General features: G+C 43.4%; 1 protein-coding gene across 1 annotated transcript in view; it reads left to right on the forward strand.

Annotated features, from left to right (window-relative positions):
* The window catches only part of ubr1 (ubiquitin protein ligase E3 component n-recognin 1), a 222,574-nt gene that overhangs the window by 140,008 nt on the left and 56,053 nt on the right, over nt 1–26,513 (forward strand). The window contains exons 27-33 of the mRNA XM_078233618.1: nt 508–617; nt 8,927–9,007; nt 9,717–9,898; nt 17,275–17,477; nt 18,944–19,037; nt 22,221–22,373; nt 26,246–26,343. Of these exons, the coding sequence (XP_078089744.1) occupies nt 508–617; nt 8,927–9,007; nt 9,717–9,898; nt 17,275–17,477; nt 18,944–19,037; nt 22,221–22,373; nt 26,246–26,343 (921 nt within the window). The remainder of the gene's footprint in view (nt 1–507; nt 618–8,926; nt 9,008–9,716; nt 9,899–17,274; nt 17,478–18,943; nt 19,038–22,220; nt 22,374–26,245; nt 26,344–26,513) is intronic.

The raw sequence follows: 26,513 nt of genomic DNA on the forward strand, positions 1-26,513 counted from the left end.
TCTAACGACTCGGTTAGTTTGTCTCCGTTGGCACAGTGCATGTGATTTTCTCTTGGGGGATCCTGTTGTGGATCTTGCCAGAGATTATTTGCCTCACCAGTGAGGGAAAAGAATTAAAATTCCATGTTCACTCACTCTGTAATCCGCCCTATAGTCATTTCAACTGAGCAAGCCCTGGGATTCTTTATGCTGATGCTACTTTGTTTTACAAAGAAGTGTGTGATTTATCTTTGACGCTGTGCAGCCCTGAAGATAAGGCAAAAGCAGGGACAATCATTACAAGTGAATTTGATCCCCTTCACCAATAACACTGCTAACTTGAGGCTTGCAATTATTTTGCAAACTGATTCAGGGTTAAAAACATGAATGAGGGATCATTTTCATGCTTTTGCATATTTCATTTTAAGTAAAACCGATGATAGTACAAGAAGATTGGAGCCAGTTTACTTGTATTTTTCCAGTTATGCCTTTTTCTTTCTTAAACTTACCCTTGTGGTTATTTTGAAGGGGTAGGAAGCTCTGCAGTGAATGCCGAGAGCATCTTGTCACTTCTAGGAAAACTAAAACATGTACATCAGCTGGATGCCCAGAAGGACATGATTAACTGGACTCTGCAGGTATGCATTGAAAATGGAACCACAAATAATATGTGGATTTTAATCAGTGTTTCTTTTTTCAAAAAAATTGAAACTGACATTCAATTATAGTTAGATAAGAGTATTAAAGGTATGGAACCAAGATGAGTTGGATGAAGTTAAGATTGAGATCAATCATGATTGAACTGAAATGTGAAACAAACTCGAGAGGCTGAATTCCTATTCCTGTTCTGATCCTTTTATGGAAGAAGTTTAGGTACAATGATCCATGAGTTAAAATATCAATGTTAGACTCCTGAACAGGAGACTGTGGGCTCACATTTTGTGTCTTTCCATAGTCAAAGGGCAGAACATCTAGTCTATAATGACCCTTTCATTCTTGGCTTCTCCATGGAAATTTGTTTTATAATCTTAGCCTAACTGTGAAAAGGATTGTCTATCTGAGGTAACCCTTTTCATAATTTAATTGCATTTTTAATAAAGAATTTCAGTGGGATTGGTATACATGGTATTGCTTCTGGTGGGAGAATAGAGAACATGAGGCCATAATAAAATTAGAGTTATGCTGTTCAGGAGTGAAATCCGTACGCTTCCAGACAATGTCATAGAATAGAATCATAGAAACCCTACAGTGCAGAAGGAGACCATTCGGCCCATCGAGTCTGCACCGACCACAATCCCACCCAGGCCCTACCCCCACATATTTTACCCACTAATCCCTCTAACCTACGCATCCCAGGACACTAGGGGGCAATTTTTTTTTTTAACCTGGCCAATCAACCTAAACCGCACATCTTTGGACTGTGGGAGGAAACCGGAGGAAACCCACGCAGACACGAGGAGAATGTGCAAACTCCACACAGACAGTGACCCGAGCCGGGAATCGAACCCGGGACCCTGGAGCTGTGAAGCAACAGTGCTAACCACTATGCTACCGTGCCGCCCTAACCACTATGCTACCTGCCGTGTGGTGGAAATCTAGAGAACTCACCCCAAAAAGGCTATGGATGCTGGAGGTTAGTTGGAGTTTACAAGACTCAGACCAATAGATTTTTGTTAATTGAGGATCACAATGGATATGGAGTAATGGTGCATAATGGCCTAATCGAATGGTGGAATAGACTTGAGGGGCTGAATGGCCTCCTGTTGTTCCTTGACATGAGTTCTTTGTTTGACTGTTGAATCCTTCTGCCCAAATATATTGATGTGAATATAGCTTGGAAGAGAGAAGTAGGAAAAGGATGTTTATCTTTTCCTGATATAACCTTGCAGTTTTGGGATCATCCTTGTAAAATGTTTTTGCACTGTCTCCAATGACACTATCATTTTTATAATAAGCTAACCAGACTGTACAAAATGCTTAAGTGTGTTCTAAGCACTGTTTGGCATAGTTTCTACTTCCCAATCTATTCCTCTAGAATAAGACTTACCTGGATAGTCACATGAGCAGCCTGGGAATGGAGGGATACAAACGATTGGTCTAGTTGGACCAAGGAGCGGCACAGGCTTGGAGGGCCGAAGGGCCTGTTTCCTGTGCTGTATTGTTCTTTGTTCTAGAAGTAGGAACTTGGGTGACAGTGGTTAGCACTGCTGTCTCACAGCGTCATGAACCCACATTCAATTCTTACCTTGGGTGACTGTGTAGAGTTTGCACATTCTCCCCATCACAGAATCCTACAATGAAAAGAGGCCCTTCGGCCCATCGGGTCTGTACCAACGCATGAAAGGCTCTGACTTGCCCACCTAATCCCACTTGCCAGCACTTGACCCATGGCCTTGAATGTTATGGCGTATGAAGTACTCATCCAGGTACTTTTTAAAGGATGGGAGGCATCCTGCCTCCACCACCGTCCCAGGCAGTGCGTCCCAGACGTCACCACCTGCTGAGTAAAAAGGTTTTTCCTCAAATCCCCCCAAACCTCCCACCTCTCACTTTTAACTTGTGTCCCTTCGTAACTGACTCTTCAAGTAAGGGGAACAGCTGCTCCCTATCCACCCTGTCCATCCCCTCATAATCGTGAACACCTCAATCAGGTCGCCCCTCAGTCTTCCCTGCTCCAGAGAAAACAACCCAAGTTTATCCAACCTCTCTCCATAACTTAAATGGTCCATCCCAGGCAACATCCTGGTGAATCTCCTCTGCACCCCACCCCCCACCAGTGCATTCACATCCTTCCTATAATGTGGCGACCAGAACTGCACAGTACTCCAGCTGTGGCCTCACCAAAGTTCTATACAACTCCAGCATGGCCTCTCTGCTTTTGTAATCTATACCCCGATTGATAAAGGCGATGTGCCATATGCCTTTTTCACCACTCTATTAGCCTGTCTTTCCATCTTCAGAGATCTATGAACAAATCATGGAAACCCTATAGCACAGAAAGAGGCCATTCGGCCCATCGAGTCTGCACCGACCATAATCCCACCCAGGCCCTACCCCCATATTTACCCACTAATCCCTCTGACCTACGCATCTCAGGACACTAAGGGCAATTTGTTTTTAGCATGGCCAATCAACCTAACCCGCACATCTTTGGACTGTGGGAGGAAACCAGAGCACCTGGAGGAAACCCACGCAGACACGAGGAGAATGTGCAAACTCCACACAGGCAGCGACACAAGCCGGGAACCGAACCCCGGTCCCTGGAGCTGTGAAGCAGCAGTGCTAACCACTGTGCTACCGTGCCGCCCACAAATGCATCAAGGTCCCTTTGTTCTTCGGAACTTCCCAGTGTCAGACCTTTCATAGTATACTTCCAAAGTGCATCACCTCACACTTTTCAAGGTTAAATTCCATCTGCCACTTATCCACCCTTTTGACCATCTCGTCTATATCTCCCTGTAACCCAAGACACTCACCCTCACTGTTAACCAACCGGCTAATTTTTGTGTCATCAGCAAACTTACTGATCCTACCCCCATGTCTGTTTGTGTTTCCTCCGGGTGCTCTGGTTTTCTCTCACAGTCTGAGATGATGTGGAGTTGCCGGAGTTGGACTGGGGTAGGCACAGTAAGTCGTCTCACAACACCAGGTTAAACTCCAACAGGTTTATCTGGTAGCACGAGCTTTCTGAGCATTGCCCCTTCATCTGGTGAGTGAAGAGTTCGGTTCACAAACAGGGCATATATAGACACAAACTCAATTACAAGATAATGGTTGGAACGCAAGTCTTAACAGGTAATCAAGTCTTTACAGGTGCAGACAATGCAAGTGGCTTAAGCACAGGTTAAAGAGGTGTGAATCATCTCCAGCCAGGACAGTTAGTGAGATTTTGCAAGCCAGGCAAGTCATCGGGGTTACAGATAGTGTGACATGAACCCAAGATCCCGGTTGAGGCCGTCTTCATGTGTGCGGAAATTGGCTTATCAGTTTTTGCTTGGCGATTCTGCGTTGTCGTGTGTCATGAAGGCCACCTTGGAGAACGCTTACCCGAAGATCAGAGGCTGAATGCCCTTGACTGTTGAAAGTGTTCCCCGACAGGAAGGGACCACTCTTGCATGGTGATTGTCGAGCGTGTCCATTCATCCGTTGTCATAGCTTCTCCATGGTCTCAATGTACCATGCCTCGGGATATCCTTTCCTGCAACGTATCAGGTAGACAATGTTGGCCGAGGCACAAGAGTATGTACCGTGTACCTGGTGGATGATCTCACATGAGATGATGGCATCCATGTCAATGATCCAGCACATCTTGCAGAGATTGCTGCAGCAGGGTTGTGTGGTGTCGTGGTCACTGTTTTGAAGGCTGGGTAGTTTGCTGCGGACAATGATCTGTTTGAGGGTGCGCAGTTGTTTGAAGGCAAGTAGTGGATGTGTGTCGATGGCCTTGGCGAGTTGTTTGTCTTCATCGATGACATGTTGAAGGCTCCGGAGAAGATGTTGAAGCTTTTCCACTCCCTGGAAGTATTGGACGATGAAGGGTACTCTGTCCGCCATGTCCTGAGGAGGTCTGTGTGGTTTTTCACTATGGCGCATCGGAACTGTCAATCGATGAGTTGAGCGCAACATCCTGTTCTTATGAGGGCGTCTTTCAGCATCTGTAGGTGTCTGTTGTGATCCTCCTCATCTAAGCAGATCCTGTGTATACGGAGGGCTTGTCTGTAGGGCACACCAAGAACAGGAAACTTGAGAAACTCGGCATCATCACCAGCAGCAACCAAGCCTCACCTGGTACCACAGTAGAAAACAGCACCACCGCAGGGAAGTCCATTGTCGACTTGTCGGACTACACACTTCAACCAGACAAATCGAAGTTCTCAGCCGAGGGCTCAATTTTTGCCCCATCACCAAAATGGACCCCATCTGTCTCGCAGCGGACACAGAGGAATTCATCAGGTGAATGAGGCTCCGGGAGTTTTTCCACAAACCCCAAGAAACCAACAGCGAACTCGATGAGAAAACCAATGAACCGAACAGTCAACAGAGAGATCCGCAGTGCAGCGACCGAAGAGGAAAGAGTCGAATTGGACTCCTCCAGAAGGCCGCTGCCCTCGACTCGACGTGTATGCCTAAGCCATTAGGACTGCCAGATTCATAAGCTGTACTCGCAAGACAGCCCTGAATGTCACCCAAGCACAACGCAACGCCATCCGCGCGCTCAAGACCAACCGCAAAATTGTCATCAAACCAGCGGACAAAGGAGTGGCCACCGTCATACTGAACAGAATAGATTCCTGCAAAGAAGTGTACTGACAACTGAACAACGAGGAACACTACAGACAGTTACCCGCAGATCCGACCAAAGAACACATCCGTCAACTCAACAGACTGATCAAGAACTTTGATCCGGACCTTCAGAGCACCCTCCATGCTCTCATCCCACATACTACTCGTGTTGGAGATCTCTACCGCCTCCCAAAGATACACAAGGCCAACACGCCCGGCCGTCCCATTGTATCAGGCAATGGGACCCTGTGTGAGAACCTCCCTGGCTACGTCGAGGGCATCCTGACCCATCGTACAAAGAACCCACAGCTTCTGTTGCTACACTACGGACTTTTACAGAAACTCGGCATTCATGGAGCAGTGGAATCAGGAACACTCCTCGTCACAATGGATATCTCGGCACTCTACACCAGCATCCCCCACAACGACAGCATTGCTGCAATTGCCTCAGTACTCAACACTGACAACTGTCAATCTCCAGACGCAATCCTACAACTCATTCGCTTCATCCTGGACCACAATGTCTTCACCTTCAACAACCAGTTCACATGGAACAGCCATGAGGACCAAATTCACACCTCAATATGCCAACATCTTCATGCACAGGTTCGAACAAGACTTCTTCACAGCACAGGACCGTCAACCGACACTATACACCAGATACGTTGATGACATCAACAAGTTCCATCCCACCATCAGACTCACCATGGACTACCCTCCAGAATCGTTTGCATTCTTGGACACACGCATCTCCATCAAGGACGGTCACCTCAGCACTTTACTGTACCGCAAGCCCACGGATAACCTCACGATGCTCCACTTCTCCAGCTTCCACCCTAAACACGTTAAAGAAGTCAGCCCCTACAGACAAGCCCTCCGTATACATAGGATCTGCTCAGATGAGGAGGATCACAACGGTTACCTACAGGCGTTGAAAGACGCCCTCATAAGAACAGGATATGGCGCTCAACTCATCGATCGACAGTTCCGACGCGCCATAGTGAGAAACCGCACAGAAGACTCCTCAGAAGACAGACACGGGACACGGCGGACAGAGTACCCTTCGTCATCCAGTACTTCCCCGGAGCGGGGAAGCAACAACATCTTCTCCGGAGCCTTCAACATGTCATCGATGAAGACAAACATCTCACCAAGGCCATCCCCACACCTCCACTATTTGCCTTCAAACAATTGCACAACCTCAAACAGACCATTGTACGCAGAAAACTACCCAGCCTTCAGGAAACAGTGACCACGACACCACACAACCCTGCCACAGCAACCTCTGCAAGACGTGCCAGATCATCGACACCGATGCCATCATCTCACGTGAGAACACCATCCACCAGGTACACGGTACATACCCTTTTGACTCGGCCAACATTGTCTACCTGATACGTTGCAGGAAAGGATATCCCGAGGCATGGTACATTGAGACCATGGAGAAGCTATGACAACGGATGAATGGACACGCTCGACAATCACCATGGTCCCTTCCTGTCGGGGAACACTTCAGCAGTCAAGGACATTCATAGAACATAGAACATAGAAAGCCACAGCACAAACAGGCCCTTCGGCCCACAAGTTGCGCCGATCACATCCCCACCTCTAGGCCTATCTATAGCCCTCAATCCCATTAAATCCCATGTACTCATCCAGAAGTCTCTTAAAAGACCCCAACGAGTTTGCCTCCACCACCACCGACGTCAGCCGATTCCACTCACCCACCACCCTCTGAGTGAAAAACTTACCCCTGACATCCCCCCTGTACCTACCCCCCAGCCTCTGATCTTCGGGTAAGCATCCTCCAAGGTGGCCTTCATGACACACGACAATGCAGAATCGTCAAGCAGAAACTGATAGCCAATTTCCGCACACATTAGGACGGCCTCAACCGGTATCTTGGGTTCATGTCACACTATCTGTAACCACAATGACTTGCCTGGGCTTGCAAAATCTCACTCACTGTCCTGGCTGGAGACGATTCACACCTCTTTAACCTGTGTCTAAGCCTCTCTCCACTCGCATTGTCTGCACCTTAAGACTTGATTACCTGTTGAGACTCATGTTCCAACGATTATCTTGTAATTGAGCTTGTGTCTACATATGCCCTGTTTGTGAACCGAACTCTTTACTCACCTGATGAAGGGGCAATGCTCCGAAAGCTTGTGCTACCAAATAAACCTTTTGGACTTTAACCTGGTGTTGTGAGACTACTTACTGAGTCTGAAGATGTACAGTTTAGGTACATTGGCCATGCTAAAATTGCCCTTTAGTGTCCCAAGATGTGTAGGTTTGGGGGAGTTAGCGGGGTAAATACATGGTGTTTTGGGGATAGGACCTGGGTGCAATGCTCTTTCGGAGAGTCGGTGCAGACCTGATGGGTCGAATGGCCCCCTTCTGCTCTGTAGGTATTTTATGAAATAAACCTCTGTGCTTGGTTTACTATTGTTATGACCAATTTGAGTTGCAACTTTTACTGATTTGTGTATTTGTATTCCCAGATCCTCCAACCCATTTAGATTCCTATTTTCCAAGTGATAGGTGACTTCCTTGTTTTCCTTACCAAGCTATAATACGTCACTGTCTTGAATATTTAAATTGAAATGAATTTAGTTTATGCACATTAGGCTGAATTTTCCCAACAGCAGCAATGATTATCATGTTGCAGCTCTGTGTGAAAATGCAGCCAACTCGACTATGCTACACATTTCTAACGCACCCATCATTTGGGCTACTCAATCAGAGCAGATTTGAGTAGGGGGAAGATGGGACATGCCCCCTTTTTATGCCACTAGTTGCTGTATGATAACTTTAAAGGTCCAATTCGCATGGCTAAATGGGTGGGGTTTGGGGTTGGTTTAAGTGGGTAAGGGGTAGGTTGATGAGATGGGTTGAAGTGTTGGTGGATGAGTGGGTAGTTGGGGGATGATCAGGTCGGGTGGATGGTTGGGGGTGATGTTGGTCGGAACTAGTCTAATGGATTGGTCAGGTCGGTAGTCTGGCTGGTGGAGAGCGTAATCAGTGCAGGGAGGGATGTCAGGAGGTAGTCAGATGGTCAAAGCTGGGTGATTGGGGGGGGGGGGGTCAGTTGTGTAGTTACCCAGATGTTAGACTAGGTTTTAATTTGTCTGATAATTTGTCTACGCAGGTAAGTACCACAGAACTATCCAAAGTCTCCACTTTTGCACAGGGTCCTGGGGGCAGGGAAAGTTGAAACTTCTCGGTAAGTCAGTGTGTCAGGACTTTTTATAGGATCCTGACACGCACCTTCAGTAATACATCTGGTCTCCCAACGATCTGGAGACAGAAAGATTCTTATAATTTGTTGCGGTGTCCTCAATGTTATCTGTTACCCCCAATTTGATCTTGTTCGCAAATTTAGAAATTGTGATTTTGATTCTGATGTGAGAAGATGTCAGGCTACGGGTAAACATTGGCAGCATTGACATCTAAAATTTGTAATAGTGCTATGCTGAAAATAGGCAGGGCATGGAGGAGGAGCAGACCTGAAAGAGTAGTAATCCTGGACCAGACATTCCCATTGATTTTGTTTTAAGTTTGCTGGCTGACATTGCACTGTATTGATAATGTAGGAGAAAAGTTCAAAAAAATGTTCTTGAAATGTTTGGAAGGCACAAACGTTATGTATCTATATTTCCAGATGTTTGACAATGTGAAAAAGCTGAGGGAGAAATCGAGTCCGTGTTCAGCAACAGAAGCTGGCAGTCAAAAAGCAAATGAGGTACTGGCATTTTTATTTTTACTATTTTGTTGTTTTTTTTTGTGTTGTTCCAGGAAGTGTGCAAACTGTAAGATCTTGACTATAACATCAGGAAACTTGCCAAGTTGAAACTATGGGGCTTTCCAGATACAGGGGTTATCCACATCTCCTTTCACAGACCACAAGGCAGCAGAGTGAAGTCATTGGAAGAGATATAGGAATATGTGGCCTCTGAGCTCACACCCAGTGATCGATGTGATTAAGGGAACCAAACAATAGGATTAGGAGTGACTTTGGTGTCAGTCATGGCTCAGTGGTTGCACTTTCACCTCTAAATCAGAGTTGTGAGTTGAAGTCCCACTCCAGGCACCTCTTTTGCAGTGTGAAGGGAATGTTGCCATGTTTGAAGTGCTGTCTTTTGGTTGAAATGTTAAACTGAGGCACCATTTCCTCTCCCAGATGGTCATAAAAGATCCAGTGGCACATTCAAAGAGAAGGGGAGCTATATTCTATGTTCTGCTCAATATTTATCCCTCATCCAACATCACTAAAGTAGATAATATAATCACTATCACATTGTTGTTTGTGGGACCTTGCTGTGCACAAATTGGTTGCTATGTTTCCTACATTATAACAGTGACAACGCTCAAAAAGTGCCGCACCACTTTTTGTGGGACATCCAGAGGTAATGAAATGCGCTACTGGAAGTTTGTTCTTTTTTGCAATACAGACCATACAGGACAAAGATAAGGCTGAGCGTAAACGGAAAGCAGAGGCAGCCAAACTCTACCGGCAGAAGATTATGGCACAGATGTCTGCAATGCAGAAAAATTTCATTGAATCAAACAAGCACCTGTATGAGAAGGCAACAGAAGCACCAAGACAAGGGCCAGTGAGGACTGAACAGGATAGGTATGTAACAGAATTGGGCTAAATGGGTCCCTTTCAGGTTGGCAAACCTAACTAGTGAAATGCCGTAAGGGTCAGTGCTGGGGCTGAACTATTTAGGATCTGTATTAATTTTTGGATGAAGGTTAGACTTGATATATCCAAGTTTGATGAGAGTACCAGGAGAGGTAGTGTGAGGAACAAGTTGTGATGACCACACAGAGACTGCAAAGGAACATGGGTTAACTGGTTAAAAATTTGGCCAATGAAGTATAATGGAAAATGCGAGATTGTGCACTTTGGCAGGAAAAACAGAATAGCAGGATATTATTTAAATGGAAAAGACTGCAGAACGCTCTGGTACAGAGGGATCTGGATATTCTCATATCAATCACTAAAGGTTAACATGCAGGTATATCAAGTAATTAGGAAGGCAAATGAAATGTTAGTCATGTTCGTTACAAGGGAAATGAAATGTAAAAGTAAGGAAGTCTTGCCACAACTGTACAGAACATTGGTGAGACCACACTGCGTATAATTTTGGTCATCTTATTTATGGAGCCACATACTTACGTTGGAAGCAGTTCAGAGAAGGTTCACTTTTGTCTTATGAGGAAAAGTGGAGCAGGTTGGACCTATACTCATTGAAATTTGGAAGAATGAACCGTGATTTTATTCAAACATACAGGATTCTCAAGGGGCCTTGACAAGGTAGCTGCTGAGAGAATGTTTCCCTTCATGGAAGAATTTAGAACTGGGGTCGCAGTTTCAAAATAAGGGGGGGATATCATCAAGACTGACAAGGAGAGTTGTTAATTTTTTGAATTCTCTACCCCTGAGAGATGTGGAGGCTGGGTCATTTAGTATATCCAAGCCTTAATTAGACCGATTTTTGATCCACAAGGGAGTCAAAAGCTTTGGGGGATGAGCAGTAAAGTGGTTTTAAGACCACAATGAAGTCAGCCATGATCTTATTGACTGGCCGAGTAGACTCAAGGAGGCCAATTGACGACCTCCTCCTCTTGATCTTATCTGAAGCCCTGGAATTCCATCCTTAAATCTCTCCATAGTTGGTTTGATTGAGGTCTTAACACCACTTTCTTGCCCATGCCCCCATTAACCTTTGACTCTCTTGTAGGTCAAAAATCTTTCTAATTGAAGTTTGTATATATTCAATGACAGTAACAACCTTTAAAATACTCCTTAAAATCTACTAGGCTTTTGGTCACCTGTCGAAGTATCTCCTTATGTGGCTCAGTCTCAGTTTTTTGTCTAATTTGCCTAAAGTCTAATGTGTCTTTTGTCTGATGTTACCACTTTTTCATACACATGATATCCAGGCTGAATCTAGAAAGTTCAATGGGAAGTGAAAAAAATATGAAAAGCACAGAGAGAGAGAGAGAGAACCTAAGAACACAGCACAGTGGTAAGCACTGTTAGCTCACAGTGCCAGGGACTTGGATTCAATTCCGATTTTCCGATTTTCTCCCCCAGTCCAAAGAGTTGCATGTTAGGTGGATTGGCCTTGCTAAATTACCGCTTAGTGTCGAAGATGTGTAGGTTATGCGCATTAACATGGTAAATGTGTGGGGTTATGGTGTGGGGGGAGGTACTGGGTGAGATGCTCTGTCGGAGAGTCGATGCAGCCTCCATGGGCCAAATGGCCTCCTTCTGCACTGCAGAGATTCTATGGTTCTAACTTGAAAGGAGTAGGCAATTTAGCCCCTCAAGCCTGCTCTGCCATTTAATACAATCATGGCTGATCTCATCTTGTTCTCAACCCCACTTTCCTGCCCATTCACCATCGCCCTTTCAATCCTTACTATTTAAAAATTTGTCTACCTCTTCCTTAAATTTGCTCGATGTCCCGGCATCCACTACGCTCTGGGGTAGTGAATTTCACAGACTCCCGATCCTTTGAGAAGTAATTTCTCCTCATCTCTGTCTTAAATCTGCCACCCCTTACCCTAAAACTATGACCTCCTGTTCAAGATTGCCCTATAAGAGGAAACATCCTCTCCATGTCTACTTTATCAATCCCCCTTTTCATCTCGTACACCTCAATTAGATCTCCTCTCATTCTTCTAAACTCCAGGGAGTAAAGGCCTAAACTGCCCAATCTCCCTTTGTAAGACAAACCCTTCATCTCTGGAATCAATCGAGTGATAATTTGCCTTCATATTTTTCCTACTAAAATGAATGCCGTCACACTTATCCACATTAAATTCTATCTGCCAAATTCACTTAACCTATCCATATTCATTTGTAAATTTCTTATTTCATCACTGCAATGTACTATCCCATCTATTTTAGTGTCATCTGCAAATTTGGCCAAGGTACCTAGTATCACTGCATCCAAGTCATTAATAGAAACTGTAAGTAGTTGGGGCCTGAGGCCTAAACCCGGTGGCATCCCACGAGTTACATCTTGTCAACCAGAAAAGACCCATTTATCCTGACTCTCTGCTTTCTGTTGTTGCTTCTCTGCTCTCTATCCAAACTAATAAATTATCTCTAATCCCACATGAACTAACTCACTTGTATATTAACCGTTTGAGATATTGTATATCCCACTTGTATATTAACCGTTTGTGTGGCACCTTATCAAGTGCCTTCTGGAAGTCCAGGTATATTGCATATACAGAGTCCACATTGCTTGTTACGCCTTTGCAGAACTCGAGCAAATTAATCAAACATGATTTACCCTTCATAAAACCATGCTGACTCTGATGAATTGCATTTTGACTTTCAAAATGTCCTGTTATGTATTCTAACAATTTCCCAATGACAGATGTTAAACTGATTAGCCTATAGTTTCCTACATTTTGCCACCCTCCCTTTTGGAATATTAGCATTTTTCCAATTCACAAGAATCATTCCCACATTCAGAGAATTTTGGAATATTGTAACCAATGGATCCACTATCTCCAATGCCACTTCCATTAGGACCCTAGGATGTAGGCCATCAAGCCTTGGGGACTTGCCTGCCTTCAATCCCAATAGTTTGCTCAGTACTTTTTCCCCTAGTGATGATAGTTCTGAGTTCTTCTCTTTCTATAACCTCTGCATTTTCTATTACTATTGGGATGGTACTCATTTCCTCCATACAAACTGAGGCAAAATATTAATTTAGTGTCTCAGTCATTTCTGCATTCTCCGCCTTTAACTCCCCAGCCTCATCTTCTAAGGGACCAACATTCAATTTGGCTACTCTCTTCCTCTTTATATACTTATGGAAGCTTTTGCTGCCCATTTTCATATTTTGCACTAGTTTTCTTTCATAATTTATAATATGCTCTTTTTATTTATTTTTAGTGACCCTTTGGTCTTTAAAACATTCCCAGTGTGCCACAGGCCTTTGCAGTACTGTACGCCTTAGTTTTTGTCTTTATGTTATCCTTAACTTCCTTACTGAGCTATGGGAAGTCTTTCACCCCTCTTCCCACCTTTCCTTCTTTCTGAAATGTATGTTAGTTGGCAGGACTTGAATATCTCCTTAAATATCTACCACTGTTCATCAACTGTCTTACCTTTTAGTCTTCCTGCCCAGTCCACTAGGGCCAAATCTGTCCTCATGCCAATGTAACTCCAGAATGCTAGTGTGGGATTCCAGTTTTTCACCCTTAAACTGAATTTGAAATTCTAGCATACTATGATCACACTTCCCTGGAGGATCATTTACTATGAGATAATTTATTAGCCCTCCCTCATTACATAATACCAAATCTACAATAGTCTGTTCCATGGTTGGTTCCACAATATATTGCCCCAAAAAACAATCTCTAATACATTCAATGGACTCTCCCTTGAGGCTATACTTGCCAGTTTGATTTTCCAGTCAATATGCATGTTGAAAGCACCCATGATTATTGTGTACCTTTCTTACAAGCCCTCAGTATTTATTGGTTTACACTGTGTCCCACTGCAGAATTGCTGTTTAGGGACCCATAGATTACTTGGATCAGGAACTTCTTTCCCTTGCCATTTCTAATTTCTACCCAGACTGATTCTATGTCTTGGATTCCAGTGCCTATATCATGTCTCACTACAGCACTGATAACTTCTTTAACTACCAAAGCTACACCACCTCCTTTTCCTTCCTGCCTATCTTTTCAAAATACCAAGTACCCTTGAACATTCAATTCCCAAACCTGGTATCCCTGCAACCAGTCTCAGTAATTGCCACTAAATCATATCCATTTGTCTCTATTTGTACTATTATCTCAATTTTAATCCAAATGATTCATGCATTTAATTACAAAGCTTCCCTTAGAGTAGAATCATAGAATCCTTACAGTGCAGAAGGGGGCCATTCGGCCCATTGAGTCTGCACCAATTCTCTGACAGATTAACTTACCTGGGGCCAACACCCGTAACTCTGTGCATTTTCCACGGCTAATCCATCTTACCTACACACCTTTGTACACTAATTGACAATTTAGCATGGCCAATCCACCTAACTTACCCATCTTTGAACTGTGGGAGGAGACCGGAACACCCAGAGGAAACCCGCACAGACACGGGGAGAATGTGCAAACTCCACAGTCACCCAAGGCTGAAATTGAACTCAGGTCCCTGGAGCTGTGAGGCACACGTACTAACCACTGTGCCACCGTGCCATCCTCTTGTACGAGTCTTTGGCGCAATATGACTTTTCTATGATTTGTCACTACCTTTTGCTTTCTGTTGACACTCAGACTCGTGACTAGCCTGCACTCCTACCTCCTTTAACTTTGACTTCCTAATTTTCCATGCAACTGAACCCTCATCCTCCATTATTTAGTTTAAAGCCCTCTCTATTTCCCAAGTGGTCCGCAAGAACACTGGTCCCAACACGGTTCTGAAATAGACTGTCCCAACACTACAGCCCCCACTTTCCCCAGTACTGATGCCAGTGCCCCACTTCTCTCTCACCAGGCTTTGAGCCACATAGTCCTCTCTCTCATTTTATGTACCTGTGCCAATTTGCTTGTGGCTCAGGTAATAAGCTGGAGATTATAACCTTGGAGATTCTGTTCTTTAAGTTAGTGCCAAATTCCTCAAACTGCCTACACAGAACTACTTTCCTCATTCTACCTATATCAGTGGTACCTACATGGACCATAACCACGGGATCCTCCCTTCCCACTGTAAGTTCCTCTCCAGCCCAGAGCAGATGTCCTGAACCTTGGGACAAGACGGACAACACAGCCTTTGAGACCCTCAATCCTGGCTACAGACAATAAGTCTATTCTTCCTACTATACTTGCCCCAACTATGACTACATTTGTCTCCACCGCTACCACCACCACTTGAATGACTCGTTGAATCATGGTGCTGTGGTCAGTTTGCTCATCTTTCCTACAGCCCCTTTTGCACACACACGGAGCAAGAATCTCAAGCCTCTTGGACAAGGGCTTAGGCTCTTGGATCCTTCTACCTTCCTCACTCGCAGTCATACCTTCCTGTCCCTGATCACTGACAGAACATAAGGCAGTTAATCCAAGGGGTGTGAATGCCTCCTGAAACACAACATCCAGGTAACTCTCCCCTTCCCTGCTGTGTCACAATATCTGAAGCTTAGACTCCAGGCTCTGAGCCAAAGTTACTATGAACCACAATGGGGCGCACCAGCTCCCACATGTTACAGCCACAACACATTGCCTGGCACTGCATCCTTATTTTATTTAATTAGAATTTATTTCATTTATAATTTTCATTTGTTTTTACTTATACTGCTAACCTTTACTTTCCACAATTTCTGTTTCCGTACCTAGCCTTCTCTTCCAAAGTCAGAAACGTAGAAGAGAGAAAGGCTCATGTACTAGTCACTTATCTGTGATATCATGCAGATGTGTTCATTCAGTACTGTCATGCTATTTCAACTTATCCCCAGCTCCCTTGCCTTGGCCTGCACTTGCCCCCACTGACCTGTGGACACAATAAAGAAAACAAGATACAGCCATACTCCCTCTCCTGCTTTCCTGAACTCCCACACTTACCTTAACTCCCAAGTACTCAGACCAAAAAGGCACTCCATACAAAGGCACTGACAAGCTTGTTTTTATAGTCTCAGCCTTCCCTGTTTAAAAAGGTTTGAACTGGGTTACTAACTGCCCTAAGTTAATCCTCTTGCTAGTCCCACTGAGGATCTTGTTTTACCCTCTTTACACCTGAAAGATTTTCAAATTTCCACCAGCAATTTGTAAATCAGTAAATTTACCAGCAATTTTTGTTGGTTTTAAGAAAGAAGAAAATGATTTAAGAAACTGCCAAGTACTCAGTGCAAGTGGCACTCCGAGTGTGGCAAGAGACTGGCAGCTAACAAATTGGGCACAAAACTTGGTAGTATTGTGAGCTGTGAAGAGGATAGTGATGAGACTTCAGGGCATAGACAGGCTGTGGAATGGACAGATGAAATTTAATGCAGAGAGGTGTGAAGTGATACATTTTGGTAATAAAAACAAGGCAAGGCAATATAAAATGATGGGTACAATTCTAAAGGGGATGCAGGAATTGAGACACCAGGGAGTATATGTGCACAAACCATTAAAGTTGACAGAACAGTTTGAGAAAGTGATTAAAAAGTCATGGGATCCTAGACTTCTCTGGTCAGCCTGTATAAAATACTGGTTTGGCCTCAACTGGAGTATTGTATCTAATTCTGAACACACTTTAGGAAGGACATTTGAGAGAATGCAGAAAAGATTTACAGGAATGATTCCAGCGAAAGGTTGGAGAAGCTGGGGCTGTTCTCCTTTCTATTCTCCTTTCAAACTCGTCTTCTAAGAATTGTTCAAAATCATGAGAGATCCAGACAGAGAAGATAGGGGAGAATTGTTCCCATTGGCAGAAGGGTTGAAAACCAGAGGACACAAATTTAAGGTGAATGATTAAAAAAAAAATCAAAGGTGTCATGGAAAAAAGCTTTTTTATTCAACAAGTGGTTAGGATCTGGAATAGCGCTGCCTGATTGAGGCACAGGCAGTCATGGCTTTCAGAAGGAAATTGGATAAAAACCTGCAAAGAGAAAATTTTCAGGGCTATGGGGAAAGGGCAAGAGGACAAGACGAGTTGAGTGGAACTTGCAGAGAAATGATCGACACAATGGGCTGAATGGACTCTTGTACTGTAATTGTTGAATAATGTTTAACATCAAAACAAGTGAGTGAAGTTTGTAACTGTACAGATAACTGAGAGTTTTTGTTTTTAAAAATGCTCACCTTCCAAGAAGCAGAGGACATGTGTTTTCCTCTTAAAACACTGACGAGACACTGGTGACGAAAGTGACGAAACACTGATGTCACTTGATCTGGTGAAATAAATGTAGAAAGTAAAGAATGTGGGAAACAAGAGTTACTTCTGTCTATATAATAAATCTGCCTTTTAAATCAGTGTGAGGAGTCTGTTTTTTCTTGCAGTGTTCCAACGGCTGAGGATTCTGGTGTGGCTTTGGGACCAATGCAAGGTGCAGCTGCAGCTGAGAAAATAATACTGACCTGCATCTTGTGTCAGGAAGAGCAGGAAGTGAAAACTGATGAAATGGCCATGGTACTAGCAGCTTGTGTTCAGAGGTCCACAGCGCTGTCAAAAAATAGCTCTCGCACCATAACGAATCTTGGAGGTAAAATGAGATCCTATGTGCAAGTAGTTTTGCTTTCATATGTTGTAGCCAACTTCTCTTGAAATCAACTTTTAATCTTAAACTCCAAGGCCGTTTCTGACACAGCAACAGTTCCAGCATCCTTTAGGCCAAATCATCTGTCAGCATCAGGTATTAAATGGGAAAAAACACAGGTTTTTCTCACTATTCAGTGCTGAAGCAAACATTGGCATTTGACAAGAAGAGAAAGGAGCAAGAAAAGGGCTTTAATCCTGTTCTTGAGTTCCTCTTTACCCACTCTCCTCCATCATAATGAAGAAATATACATTGTTGATACCAGCATTCTCTGCTGTAAAATTATGGAATGTTATGATTTCACATTCAGGTTGAGGGCGAGAAATGTGAGTCTGAAACTTGAGTCTTATATTTAAAGGCAATTACAATGGTATGAAGATAGAGTTGGTTACAGTGAAATGAGCAAACCGATTTAAAAGGTAACTTAGCAGAGAAGCAGTGCAGGCAGTTGAGGAGACACTTAATAACTGTCAACAAAGATATATTGAGAAAGAAAGACTCCACAAAGAGGTTGTATCATCTGTGGCTAACTAAGGATGTTAAGGATGATATAAAATTGTAAGTATGAATGTACAATGCTGCAAAGCTTAGTGGCAGGCCAGAAAATTGGGAAAATTTTGGAAACCAATTTGTGCTGTTTTTTTTTGTTGACTTATGTAAAAATAAGGAAACATGGATAAGTATTTAATTAATTTGCCTATTCATCTGGTTTTCATCGAAATTATGTCCTTTCCCTGGCTTCTCAATGAAGAGAGCACATTTCCACTCCATCTGATGAAGGAGCAGTGCTCCGAAAGCTAATGGTATTTGCTACCAAATAAACCTGTTGGACTTTAACCTGGTGTTGTTAAAACTCTTACTGTGTTTACCCCAGTCCAACGCCGGCATCTCCACATCATGACTACCATTCTCAATGAAATGAGTTTTTTTTTCTCAGCCTTGCTTTATTCTAATCATTCAGTATTTTTCCTTTATTCTTCTGAGGACATGTTTGCTCAAGCCCAGTGGCACTGCTTGCACTTAGGAAGGACAATGGTACTTTCAACTTAGATCAAAAGGTATTTATTATGCAAGGGTGTCGAGCAATTATTGATCCTTAATAGAAATCTGGAATTTGTTTCCTGAAAGGGCTGTGGATTCTGAGACAATTGAAATTCTCAAGATTGTGACCACTGGGCCTTTTTCTCTGGGGTAAGGGTATCAGGATGTGGAGCAAAGACTGGAAAATGGAATAGATGTTATGATCTAGGTGATAATTGAATGCTACAGACTCAAGGTGCTGAATGACCTGCTTCAGTTCGTGTTGCTAAGCACCTTTGAGGAAAATATTGCCATAGTACCCTTAGACTAATGGGTGATTTTATCTAAAAGTTGTTTTAATGTTTTGACACTTCTCTTTTTTTTTGTTTTAGAAAACTATGATCCTATTTTTATGCACTCTGACCTCGGCTGTGGCACTCATGTAGGAAGCTGTGGTCATGTGATGCATGCCACCTGCTGGCAGAAGTAAGTTAATATGTGAGTGTACAGTAGTTGTTAAAATTTGTTCCTACATGGTGCTGGACATGTAAATTGGTGTGCTGATAATGAATACCTTTTGCGATAGCCAAATATTGAAACTTTTTCCACTTTGGCACTCAAACAATTGATGCCAAATGCTGAGGGTGCAGTTTAAAATTTGAATGATCTCTTTACAAATTAAGCAGTATTGAAGTTAGTGTAAGGATATGTATTTTTGTAGCAACATAGACAATGGTTACAACCCTCTGCTTATATCTGAACAATGAATCTCTGTGGCTTTCATTTGCTGCCCATCTCCCAAGTCTTGCTCTCACCCATGCATGCTCTTTGTCATGTGTGTACTGTTAACTCTTTCTTTATGTCAACCCCACCCTCCCTCACGGAGCTGAGCCCTCGCCCCATCATATTGTGTGCACTACTCATGATAAATGTTGTAAAAACAGATCTATAAGTTAAAATTGAGTATCCATGGGACACTGAGAGTCATCAGAAGCAGTTAAATTATATTCCATTGCAATTTGTAACCTAAAGGTTCAACACACACCTCGCTCTGCCATAATCCCATCAAGCCAAGTGATCAACCATCGTTCAATGAGGAGTGCAAGAGAGCATGTTGGGAACAGCATCTGACGTACCAAAAATGAAGTGCCAAACTGGTAAAACTACAACATAGGATGACATGTATGCTAGACAGTAGAAGCAGCATGCTTTGGACATAACTAATAGCAATCCCACACAGACAGAAGAGATTAAAGCTCTGCAATTCTAACACATGCAGTTGTGAACGGTAGTGCACAACTGAGCAACTAACAGAAAAAAGGCTCCACAAACATCCCACTCCTCAATGATGGGGGAGCCCAGCATGTCAGTGATGAGGCCGAAGCATTTGCAAACATCTTCGTCCAGAAGTGCCAATTGGATGACCCTGAGGTTGCCAACCTCTTCAGCTAATTTGTTTCGCTCCATGTGATATCAATAATTTCCTGAGTGCACTGGATACAGCAAAGGTTATGGACCCTGATGATGTCCCAGCAACAGGAACTAACCACACCTCTAACTAAGCTGTTCTGTTGCAACTACATTAGTGGCATCAACCCAACAAAATGGAAAATTGCTTGGGTATGTCTCATCCGTGAAAAGCTGACCCAATACAATCTGGTCAATCACGGCCCCATCAGTCTACTCTCAATCATCAGCAGGAAGGTGTTGTCAACAGTACTATCAAGCAGCATTTAATCAACAATAACCTGCTCATCTGTACTCAGTTTGGATTCCGCTAGGACTACTTGATTCCAGACATGTTACAGCCTTGGTCAAAATCTGAAAGGAAGAGTTGAATTCCAAAGGTGAAATGAGAGTGGCTGCTCTTGACATCAAGGCATTTGACCACGTGTGGCATCAAGAAGTGCCAACAAATAGATATCAATGGGAAACAGGGAGGGTGGGGGTGTGGGGAGGGAGCACTCCACTGGTTGGAGTACTACCTAGCACAAAGGAAGATGGTTGTGGTTGTTGGAGGCAAATCATCTCAGCTCCAGAACATCGCTATAAGCCCAACCATCTTCCACTACTTCGTTAATGATCTTCCTTCCATCGTAAGGTCAGAATTGTGGATGCTTACTAATATTTACATTCTGTTCAGTTTCATTTACAATGTCTCAGATACTGAAGCAGTCTGTGCCCACATGCAGCAAATCTTTGACAACATTCATGTTTGGGTTGCTAAGTGGCAAGTAACATTCAAACCACATAAAAATCAGGCAATGGCCATGTCCAACAAGAGAGAGTCTAATCATTTCCCTTTGACATTCAATGGCATCATCATTGTTAAATCAAATTCTGGAGATTATCATTGACTTGAAACTAACTAGACCAATAAATTCTGAGGTGACTAAATCACCATCTGACTGACCAAAGCTTGTCCTCTGTCCATAAGGCACAACTTGGAACCATGATGGAGTACTCTGCGCTTGCCTAAATGAGTGAAGCTTGTGATGCTCAACACCTCTAGGACAAAGTTGCTTGATTGGCACCCATACACTACCTTAAACATTAATTCCCTCCATCACCAGTGCATCACACCTGCTGTATGTACTTTCTATAAGGTGCACTGTACTAACTCAGCAAGGCTTCTTCGACATCACTTCTCAAACCCATGACCTCCATCACTAGGAAGTTCAAGGGTAGCAGGCACATTAGAACACCACCACCTGCAGATTTCCCTCCAAGTCACACACCAGCCTGATTTGGATATGTATTAGCACTCCTTTATCGTCAAAGGGTCAAAATCCTAGAACTCCCTCCTTCAATAGTACTGTGGGTGTACTTACACTACATGGACTGCAGCAGCTTAAGGCAACTGGCCACCATTTTCTTGAGGGCAGTTAGGGATAGGCAATAAATGCAGCTCCTGCAAGAGTTGCCTACATCCCATCAGTTAATTTTTAAAAAATATTAGGCACTGTTTCAACCAGTCTCTCAAGAATGTAATCAAAAAAACCAGCAGTCCAATGATTCAGGCTCACTCTGAATTTGGTTTTGGCAAAAAGTTGGCTTCTGCTTAATTATAACAGCCATAAAAAAATCAGACTAAATCTAGTAGATTGGGAGAAATAATTTTCACTCTCAGGAGGGCAGGTAACCATAGGGCACAGATTTAAGGTAATTGGCAAAAAAAAAGGAAGATGAGACATTTACTACTTTGCAGCAAGTTGTTGTAACCTGCAATCCACTAAAAGGGTAATGGAAGCAATAGTATCTTACACAAAGGAGTTAGATAAATGTCTGAGCAGTAAAAAAATTACAGGACTGTAGGGAAAGAGGGGAAGGAAAATCATTGAATGTCCCTCTCAAAGAACTGACAGAGGTGAAAGATATCCTGTATTGTATAATTGTATGACCTGGGACTGGAATACTTCAGAAAGCTGGAGACTTCCAGAATTTTCTGAAAGATGAGATTTAGTTATGATATAAATTCCAGGCAGCATTTTCTCCTCAACATTAATTTGGGCAGTTGCTGAAATCGGTGTTGTTGCCGATTGAGACCAGGAGTATTGGGGCCTGATCTTCAATCTTTTAATACATTTAAACCTACTGTCCCTGTTCAGTTAAGAATCCTGATTGAAATTGTTTTCAAAAATCATTTAGTTAACTTTTCTATCTCTGCAGATATTTTGAAGCCGTGCAGAATTCAACGCGCAACAGGCTGCATGCAGAACTGTCATTTGATCTGGAGAATGGGGAGTTCCTCTGCCCACTGTGCAAAGCTCTGTGTAACACTGTCATGCCAGTTATTCCACTGCAGGCTCACAATCTAGACAGGTATGCACATCTGACAATTAAATTGTTGCTTGCCTGAATGGAAGAATATGCTTTAATAATGCACTTTCATATACTGCTCAAGCTTGACAATTTATTTGTTTACCAGCCAAATGGTAGTGGAAAGATTGCCAATCTGATGCCATTCACAATGTTGATGGAAGAGTGTACAAAATTCTCTTAAACTGTCTCTATGCTTTCATACTTAACTATTTTGGTCTTCTCTCTTTATCCATTTAGCTTCTACTTTGGTCTTCTTTCTTTTCCTTGCTTATGTTGTGATCTTTTCCTTTTTTAATGCCCCACTGTAGAGACTTGAGCACTTTATCCAGTCTGACACTCCCGTGCAGTACTGCAGGAGTGTTATGCTGTCAGAGGTGTCATCTTTTGGGCAAGACATCAAACGAATGTCGAATCCCTCCGGTGTGCAGAAAAGTTCCCATTGCACTTTTTGAAGAAGGAGCTCTCCCTGGCTAATATTTTATCCCTCAATCACCTCCTTCAGGTACCATGCCCTGAAGGGGCATTGACAACCATGGATTTTCATTGGATTGGCCCATAATTATGCTTGGCGAAGTACTACAGTGGCTTTCCCTGGCCTTCTGCAGTAAGTCCGACCAGAAAACTCTCCTACTCCTGGCACCTGCGATTAGAACACAGAACATTACAGCGCAGTACATGCCCTTCTGCCCTCGATGTTGCGCCAACCAGTGGTACCAATCTAAAGCCCCTCTAATCTACACTATTCCAATATCATCCATATGTTTATCCAATAACCACTTGAACGCTCTCAGCGTTGACGAGTCCACCACTGCTGCAGGCAGGGCATTCCACGCCCTGAGTAAAGAACCTACCTCTAACATCTGTCCTATATCTCTCATCCCTCAATTTAAAACTATGTCCCCTCGTGCTAGCCAACACTATCCGAGGAAAAAGGCTCTCACTATCCACCCTATCTAATCCTCTGATCATCTTGTATGCCTCTATTAAGTCACCTCTTAACCTTCTTCTCTCTAACGAAAACAACCTCAAGCCCCTCAGCCTTTCCTCATACGATTTTCCCACCATACCAGGCAACATCCTGGTAAATCTCCTCTGCACCCTTTCCAACACTTCCACATCTTTCCTATAATACGGCGACCAGAACTGTACGCAATACTCCAAATGCGGCCGCACCAGAGTTTTGTACAGTTGCAGCATGACCTCCTGGCCCCGAAACTCAATCCCTCTACCAATAAAAGCTAACACACCGTACACCTCCTTAACAACCCTATCAACCTGGGCGCCAACTTTCAGGGATCTATGCACGTGGACACCCAGATCCCTCTGTTCATCCACACTACCAAGTATCTTACCATTAGCCCAGTACTCTGTATTCCTGTTACTCCTTCCAAAGTGAATCACCTCACTTTTCCGCATTAAACTCCATTTGCCACCTCTCAGCCCAGCTCTGCAGCTTATCTATGTCCCTCTGTAACCTGCCACTTCCCTCCGCACTGTCTACAACTCCACCGACTTTAGTGTCATCCACAAATTTACTAATCCATCCTTCCACGCCCTCATCCAAGTCATTAATAAAAATGACAAACAGCAGTGGCCCCAAAACAGATCCTTGCGGTACACCACTAGTAACTGAACTCCAGGATGAATATTTCCCATCAACCACCACCCTTTGTTTTCTTACAGCTAGCCAATTCCTGATCCAAACCACTAAATCACCCTCAATCCCATGTGTCCGTATTTTCTGCAAAAGCTTACCATGGGGAACCTTATCAAACGCTTTGCTGAAATCCATATACACCACATCAACCGCTTTACCCTCATCCACCTCTTTGGTCACCTTCTCAAAGAACTCAATAAGGTTTGTGAGGCACGACCTACCCTTCACAAAACCGTGCTGACTATCCCTAATCAAATTATTCCTTTCTAGGTGATTATAAATCCTATCTCTTATAATCCTTTCCAATACTTTGCCCACAACAGAAGTAAGGCTCACCGGTCTATAATTACCAGGGTTGTCCCTACTCCCCTTCTTGTACAAGGGGACAACATTTGCTACCCTCCAGTCTTCTGGCACTGTTCCTGTAGACAATGACGACACAAAGATCAAAGCCAAAGGCTCTGCAATCTCCTCTCTAGCCTCCCAGAGAATCCTAGGATAAATCCCATCCGGCCCAGGGGACTTATCTATTTTTACCCCTTCCAGAATTGCTAACACCTCCTCCTTATGAACATCAATACCATCCAGTCCAACAGCCTGCATCTCAGTACTCCCCTCAACAACACTGTCCCTCGCCAGTGTGAATACCAACGAAAAATATTCATTTAGTGCCTCTCCTATCTCTTCAGACTCCACGCACAACTTCCCACTCCTGTCCTTGACTGGCCCTAATCTTACCCTAGTCATTCTTTTACTCCTGACATACCTATAGAAAGCTTTAGGGTTTTCCTTGATCCTACCCGCCAGAGACTTCTCATGTCCCCTCCTGGCTCTTCTTAACTCTTTCTTTAGGTCCTTCCTGGCTAACTTGTAACTCTCAAGCGCCCTAACTGAGCCTTCACGTCTCATCTTAACATAAGTCTCCTTCTTCCTCTTCACAAGAAATTCAACCTCCTTAGTAAACCACGGTTCCCTCACACGTCTGCTTCCTCCCTGCCTGACAGGTACATATTTATCAAGGACGCGTAGTAGCTGTTCCTTGAACAAGTTCCACATTACAATTGTGCCCATCCCCTGCAGTTTCCTTCCCCAACCTATGCCAGCTAAATCTCGCCTAATCGCATCATAATTTCCTTTCCCCCAGCTATAACTCTTGCCCTTTGGTATATACCTATCCTTTTCCATTGCTAAAGTAAACGTAATCGAATTGTGGTCACTGTCACCAAAGTGCTCACCTACCTCCAAATCTAACACCTGGCCTGGTTCATTACCCAGTACCAAATCCAATGTGGCCTCGCCTCTTGTTGGTCTATCTACATACTGTGTCAGGAAGCCTTCCTGCACACTGGACAAAAACTGACCCCTCTAAAGTACTCGAACTATAGCTTTTCCAGTCAATATTTGTAAAGTTAAAGTCCCCCAGTACAACTACCCTGTTACTTTCGCTCCTATCCAGAATCATCTTCGCAATCTTTTCCTCTACATCTCTGGAACTTTTCAGAGGTCTATAAAAAACTCCCAACAGGGTGACCTCTCCTTTCCTGTTTCTAACCTCAGCCCAGGTGTATCGGAAGGATTTACAGGCTGATGAATGCATCATCTGTGGCCATCAAGAGACAGACTGGGACTTGAACGTAGAGTTTCTGGCCCAGAGGTTGGGATGCTACCAATGCACCTCAGGATCTCCATCTCTCAACCCTAAAACAGATCATCTACTCATGTATCTCATTACTGTTATGGGACCTTGCTGTGCTCAAATTGGCTGCCATGTTTCCTTACATTAGAATTGTAACTGTATTTGGAGTGGTTGTATAGTGCTTTGGGATATCCTGAGGTTGTGTAAGGTACTTTATAAATGTAAGTCCTTTCCTTTGCTGATGTTAGGAACAGCTAACCAAACACCATCAATAGGCAGAGCTGTCGTGGACACTAAAAATAGGATTATCCTTGGGACTAAGTGAACAATTTTCAATGCATTTTTGTTGTTGGAACCTACCTACCATACTTAATACAATATAGTCTCAAAAAAGGTTTTAGACCATAGTGAATAAATCCCACTGTAAAGTTGTGATTTGGAAGAGATGGTATGTGAGCAACACCTCGCCAAATTAACAGCCTCGCTGTTGTAAAATATTGGCATACTATATGAAAGTTATTCAAAATGGCATATTAAACACTGCATTTTTGCAACTCCTTGTCCTATCTTGTATTTCAGCAAAGATACAGAAACTATAGCTCAGATGCTGACTTTATCCTGCTGGTTACAAAACGTGTCAGCAAGGATAACTGGATTAAATATTTCAGATGAAAAAGGTAAGCCATGAAGGGAATGTTACATTTTAGCATGAACTGCATTGTTTGAAATGCAATCCAGCTACAGTCTGACATCAAGCAAGTTTCTTATCAAAACTATCCGATGCAATATGAAAACACAGCATTCTGCCACCTGGTCACACCCAGAGGAAGTTGTGAGGCATTTTCTG

Source organism: Mustelus asterias, chromosome 18 (assembly GCF_964213995.1).
Source record: "Mustelus asterias chromosome 18, sMusAst1.hap1.1, whole genome shotgun sequence".
Lineage (NCBI taxonomy): Eukaryota > Metazoa > Chordata > Chondrichthyes > Carcharhiniformes > Triakidae > Mustelus > Mustelus asterias.